General features: G+C 55.7%; 1 protein-coding gene across 1 annotated transcript in view; it reads left to right on the top strand.

Annotated features, from left to right (window-relative positions):
• Window positions 1-4,731: 4,731 nt before the first annotated feature.
• Window positions 4,732-6,000, top strand: part of GLIS1 (GLIS family zinc finger 1) — a 208,549-nt gene continuing 207,280 nt past the window's right edge. Inside the window, 3 exon segments of the mRNA XM_059822134.1 lie at window positions 4,732-4,767; window positions 4,769-4,946; window positions 5,158-5,547. Coding sequence (XP_059678117.1) covers window positions 4,732-4,767; window positions 4,769-4,946; window positions 5,158-5,547 — 604 coding nt within the window.

Genomic DNA, 6,000 nt, shown 5'->3' with positions numbered 1-6,000 from the left:
GAACTGGACTTTTCAGATTCTACGAGTTTCTCGAAGATCCAGTTTGTGACCAGCCATAATGCTGAGGCCAGTTACAACTGTCCATTCCTGACGAAGGTAAAGACCACACTTTGAAGACTGGATTTGGTGAACTGGGGTCCCCTTCACATAATGTCTTTATGCCCTCCTGTTTCCCTCACCTTTTGCAGATGATCTGTCATTGTCCTCACCTGTATTCAGCTCCCAGGCAGCATCATCTCAAGCCAGGACAGCTGTGCAGCTGTGACCACAGGGGCTCATGCTGTCTGGAGCAAAGAAGCTGCATGTCTGCAAAAGCACCTGTAGACTCTGATAAAAACACTGTTGTGGCAATGACCTGATCTTGGCTGGTATAAGCTGAGAAAAACTGAAGTATCAAACTTGTTTAAACTTTGTTTTTCTCCTCATTGCTCTGCCTAAGCTTTGAGTTGGGCCTGGTGTGGTATGGCCTTGTGTGTGCTCAGGGTGCAGTTGTGCTAACTGTGCTGTGGTGGTGCAGGGCTGCCTAGTTTCTGCAGCTAACATGGTCCAGGAGCTGGTTTTGGTGTTACAGCCTTGTCCCATCACTGCCAATTGCCCAGAACCATGAGAGCAGGGAACTTGCTGTTTCAGGGCTGTCTGGCTGCAAGGACACTGATCAGCACAGCCAGCACTGTTACACCAGCAGTTGTCTGTGTCCTGGCTTTTTCTTAGTTGCTGTGATGTACGATTTCACCCCAGCCTGGGCTAGCATCAAACTGCTGTGTGTTTTCTCTTTCTTGGGTCACCAACTAGGAGTGAATGAGCAGATGGGCAAGTCTGTGATTACTTATCACCTGTGTCCTACCCACTTGACCTAGGGAGAGGATATTCAGACAAGCAGTTGCATTCCTCTGGATGTTTTTCATCCCAAATTGCAACCTCACCTTTCACATCTGACTCAAAATGAAGCAACTCCCAGGGACTAGCTTCAGGCACTAAGGATGTCCTGTCTGCCTCAACTGGAAGGTGTGCTTTAGTGATGGTGACTTCATTAACAGAGGGAAGAGGCAACTGGGCTAGCTGTGAGTCATGCTATGACCCACGACCACAGCCCTCAGCCACCAGGAATGTTGAGCAAGAAGGCTAACATGGAGAAATCTCACCTTCCCCCATTCTGTTAAACAGAGAGTATTGCTGCTGTGGGGAGAGAGGCCAATGACTGGTTTACTCAAACACACAAGGAGGGGAGACACCCATCTAGCTCATGGATGTAGTGACAACATTGGGTGAATCAGTATTTGCTGCACAGCTTGTGCATACAGCAAAGTCATGGTGACCCAGGGCATAAAACAGTCTTAGCAGCCATGATTGCACTTGCTTGGCCTTTGTTCCAGAACCAAAACATCTTCTGTTTCAGGATTCAGCAGGGAGGCTCCTCCCAGCACTTGTTCCTCCCACATCTGTGGACTTGCCGGCGGAGCCAAGTCGTTGCTTTGGAAGAGTTCTAGGTGTCAAGTCTTTATCAGGCACAGCTAGATGTCCAGCCACCGCCGCCTCCTCTTGCTCCCCAGCTGGATAGTCCCAGCAAAGACAGGGCAGCTGCCAAATGTCTTGCTTGAAGCTGAGGAAATAGTGCTGTGAGAGAAGGTTTGAGTCTATGGGGCCTCATTTCCTACTAGGCTTGAAGGAATGTGGGTACCTGCAGCTTGAGCTATGCAGTCTACATCTCTGTGAGGTTATCTGCCATGGAGAAATTTACCTTGCGCTGAAGGGCCTTAACCCTATGCCCTGTTGAAGCTTGCAGCTGTGATGTGCTTCAGTTGGAAGCCTTCCCGGCCACCTGCGTGAAAAAGGCCTTTTTTTATCGTGCTCAGAGGGTGCCCGGAGCGTGCGGGAGGCTCTGTCCCCCTCCTGCCTGCACAGCACCCAGCCCTGGGCTATTGGTAAGTGAGTGGCGGCACCTGCTGGTATTTTGCGGAATATTCTGGATAATGGTGAGAAAAATAGATTTAAACAGCGGTTCAGAGCAGGACATGCGCGGCCTGAGGTAGGGAATTCAGAATAACGTGGGTTAACGAGGTGAGAGCAGCTGAAGTGTTGAAGTCTGTCCTTTCCTCTGCTTGCAGTGGGAAGATTCCCTAACCTGAAAGAAAAATCTCCCTAGGAAGTTATAAAATATATCCAAACTACCTGTTTTCTAGGAAGACCCCTCTAGTTTAGATATTTAGACACTGTGCATCAATATAGGTGTAATAATTTGCACAAGCTGAGGCCATGTTCAGGGTACACCTAAACATTATTTTTTTTTCCTGCGCTGGAAGCAGCAGGATTACCCTGGTTACACTGCGTTCTGGAATAATATTTGCCTCAGTAAATTTTATTGCCTCTTCACATCACTGGGGTTTAGACCGTTACGACAAGGTATTTGTGTCTTAAATAATTACTGTTTGTGGTAGTACTGCCATGTGCCTTTAGCATTTCCAAATCGAGGAGAAAGAGCGATGGGAATGGGGAATGGATATAGGTTAGCAGAGCCCTGAGAGGTGGTGTGTGGCTGTAGAGAACAGCCACACAGAGGGATAACGTATGCTGAGAATTTTTACTTTGTTTTTATAAATCCACAGGATGTCACCATTAAAATTCAGTGTTTGCGCCAGCTAGTTGATACTTAGTTTTGTTTCCTGTAGAGGTAAGGTGGGCGTTTCTCCCTTTTTGTAGCGTCTTGCTCCCACTAACATATTCTGAGGACATTTACCAGTTTTCAGCCACATTTGACAGAGATCTATTAACTTCTGACAGTTTAAGATGTGGTCTTACAGAAGAAGATGACTCTATTACTGCCCTTGTTGAGGGGAAAGGCTGGCAAGCTCCTTCTTTGGTAGACCTCAGGGCATCCACCCTGGGCAGGAAGGAGAGGCACTACAAATGAGACTTCATTAGTACTGCTGCTCCCAGCACTACTTGTTCCATCTCAAGATCTCGTGTCTTTTATGGAGAGTCGCCTCCCTCCCACCAAATCCACATCATTCATAGCATTTGCCAAGAAAAAGTCATGCCCTCTTCCCTTGACCATTCCTTTAGTCCGCAGGGCAGCATATATTATTAAGGGTTTGGATAAAACCGTGAGTGAGGCACTCTGTGCAGCATCTGCGCTGCAAGAAGATGATCTCTGTCGTCTGGCTGTGGGACGCTCCTCAGGAGGGGTGTAGCAAGATGCCAGTTCAGTAGCTGTCCCTCTTCCTCATGCCGAATCTCCCAAGCATCTCCTTTAGGTTTGCTGTGAACAGGCATGATTTCCAAACAGATGTTTGTCTGATTTACACCCGTGTAAATCGGGATGGCTCTGAGTCACTCCTATCTTTGAGCTGTCCTGGTGTGTCGCAGACCTGCTGTGCTGCACCTGTGCTGACAGCAGCATGCTGGGCACCAGGGTGCAGGCATCCCTGAGCCAGCAAAGAGTGGGCTGGTAAATTTTGCTGGTGCAAAGCTGCGCATCGTAGTTCAGCCTGTGTTTGCTTGGAACCAGGCCCAAGCTAATAAACCCAGCTAGATTGCTTCCAGACCCGAGCTGGCCCAGGAGGAGCCAGTGCAAATGTCACTGCTCTGTGCTGCTTGCTCTGAGCTAGCCTAATTGTCTCTAATGGCGTGGGCCAGCCCCAGGCACCTGTAGGACAGGAATGGAACGACGCATGGCCACCGTATAGACAGAAGCACTGAATGCACCCGAAACTGCGTCATTGAGGAGATGTCTTGGACAGGTTGTACCCACTTCTGACACATCTCCTCCTTCCCGGGCCCAGGCCGTTGGCAAGACTTTTCCTCTCTCCCGCTGCTCCTCCGTGACACGCTGCAGTTGCTGTGGCTTTCGCACAGAAGTTGTTTATAGGGCGCTGCCGGCTGTTCAGCGGCTGGGTGGTTTGCGGGTGTCCCGTGGTTCCTGCCTGTTGTGTGCCTGGCGCAGAGGCAGCCAGACGCGTGAGCGGGTTGCCTGGGGACAAGCGCGGGGGACCCTCGAGGCCCGCAGGCAAAGGGGAAGAGACGAGGCCCTCGGCAGCGGGTGTGAGGGAAAAACACGGACCATGGGCAAGCGCTGGGACCCCTCACCGCCGGGGCGGGCACGGGGAAGGTGCGGGCCCTCCGACGAGGCTCGGGGCGCAGGGAGGCGTTCACCCTCTCCCGACGCCCGCGGCAAGCGCGGGGTCCCCGGCTCCCTCCCCGCCGCCGGTCGGGCGAGGCCGTGAGGGGCGGCCGGGCCCGCGGGCGGACCCCGCTCCCGGCCGCGCCGCTGTCAAAGCCCCGAGGGGCGGCCCCGGCGGCACAGCCCTCCCCCTGCCCGCCCCGACTGGCCCGAGCGAAGGGCTGGCCCCGCCGCCGCGCCAGGGTAATGGCCCGTGCCGCCTTCACTCAGGCAGCCGGCCCTGCGGCGGGGGAGCGGGGCTGAGCCCATGAGCCCGGCGCGGCGGCGGCGGCGGCAGGACGGGGCGCGGGGGCGGCGGGAGCCGGCGGGCAGCGCGTCCCCCCGGGCGGCCCCTCCCAGGTAGGAGCGCGGGGGCGCGGCTGTCACCGCCGCGCCGAGGCGCTGCCCGCGCCCGTGCGGGCGCTCCCTCACGCACGTCTCGGCGCGTCGCCGGGGCCGGTGACCCAGGGGCCGCGCTGAGCCCGGCGTGAACGCCCGGCGTTGGCAAAAACACGCCCCGCGGCGTTGCGTGCGCTGCCGCCGCGTCCGCCGTTGCCTGGGTGGCCGCTGTTTGGATGCCTCCGCTGAAAGGCACCGGCCTCGACACAACCCCGGCCGTGCGCCGGGCCCCCCCTCCCCTCCCGGCCGGTCTCGCCTTCCCCGGAGCGGTGACGACAAGCCCGGCGGTGTTGCCTGGAGAGGGAGTAAAGCCGACGCGCGGCGCCAGCCTCCCCGTCCCTCACGGGCGAGCCGCCGCCGCGGTCTAAGCCCCCCGTTTCATCCCCCTCCGGCCGCTGTGCGTGAGAGAGCGAGCGGGGCTGAGGGCGCGTCGCGCTCCCCGCGGCCGGCCGCGCGCTGTGGACGGCCTCCCGGCGCGCGGGCGGCGGTTAACGGCCGTTGGCGGCGCGCGCGGCGGGGCTGAGGCGGCCGCCGGCGCGGGGCTGAGGCGGCGGGGCTGAGGCGGCCGCCCGCGCTGACACCCCGTCTGCCGCTCGCTGCAGGAGAGCGGCGAGGGCCCTGGCAGCAGCCGGACGGGGACATGCACTGTGAGCTCGCAGGCGGTCAGAAAGCCAGCGCCGGTCCGGCTCGCTTCGAGGTGACCGATAAATGCCAGGGAGCACCTCTGAAGGAACTGCCGCGGGTGGCCCGTCCCAGCAGTGGTAAAGCTCTCTTGAACCCTCAGATGTCCTTTAAAATAACTGTCAGCAACGGCAGTGACCACACGGAGCCTCAGCAGAGCCCCCCTGAAATGTCAGCGCCGCTGCTAGATTTCGTCCCCAAAAGACCCAGCATATTCGAGAGGATCCCGATTCTGCCGAGGGCGCAGGAGCTGCGATGCACTAGAGGCTCCAAAGATTATTTCCAGCAGCAGAAACATCAAAGTGTGAAGGGTGAGTTTAAAAACGCGTGAACCGAACACTACCACCACCAAAAAAAATATTCACCAACCAAACAAAATGTTTATCAAGCCTTCCCCCCCCCTTCTTTTTTGTCTTCAGGATGTTTTCTAATTTGTTTATTTAACTGCAAGCTTTAAAACTTTTTTTTTTTTCCTATGCACCTTGGAGGCGAAGGATAAACCAGACTCTTTTTTGACAATGGGCGGCAGAGCGTTTCTCGATATTCTTTAAGAAATCCTGACCAGCATCTTCATTAGTTCTCCTGAGCGACCGGTGCTCGCTTCGGTCGCTTCTCCGAGGTGGTTGTTTTGAGGATGGTGCTGAACACTGGGTTAGTCTGTCCTGCGCCTGAGTGTGCGTGTGGGGTGTTTGTTTGTGAGTATGCCTGACTGACAATAAATGCCTAGTTCTTATTCAGCAGTTTCACCACGGTTGCTTGGATTT

The sequence above is a fragment of the Gavia stellata genome, chromosome 10 (genome assembly GCF_030936135.1).
Source record: "Gavia stellata isolate bGavSte3 chromosome 10, bGavSte3.hap2, whole genome shotgun sequence".
In the NCBI taxonomy this organism is placed as follows: domain Eukaryota; kingdom Metazoa; phylum Chordata; class Aves; order Gaviiformes; family Gaviidae; genus Gavia; species Gavia stellata.
The sequence above is the reverse complement of the archived record's forward strand: the minus strand, read 5'-3'. Positions and strand labels throughout refer to the sequence as shown.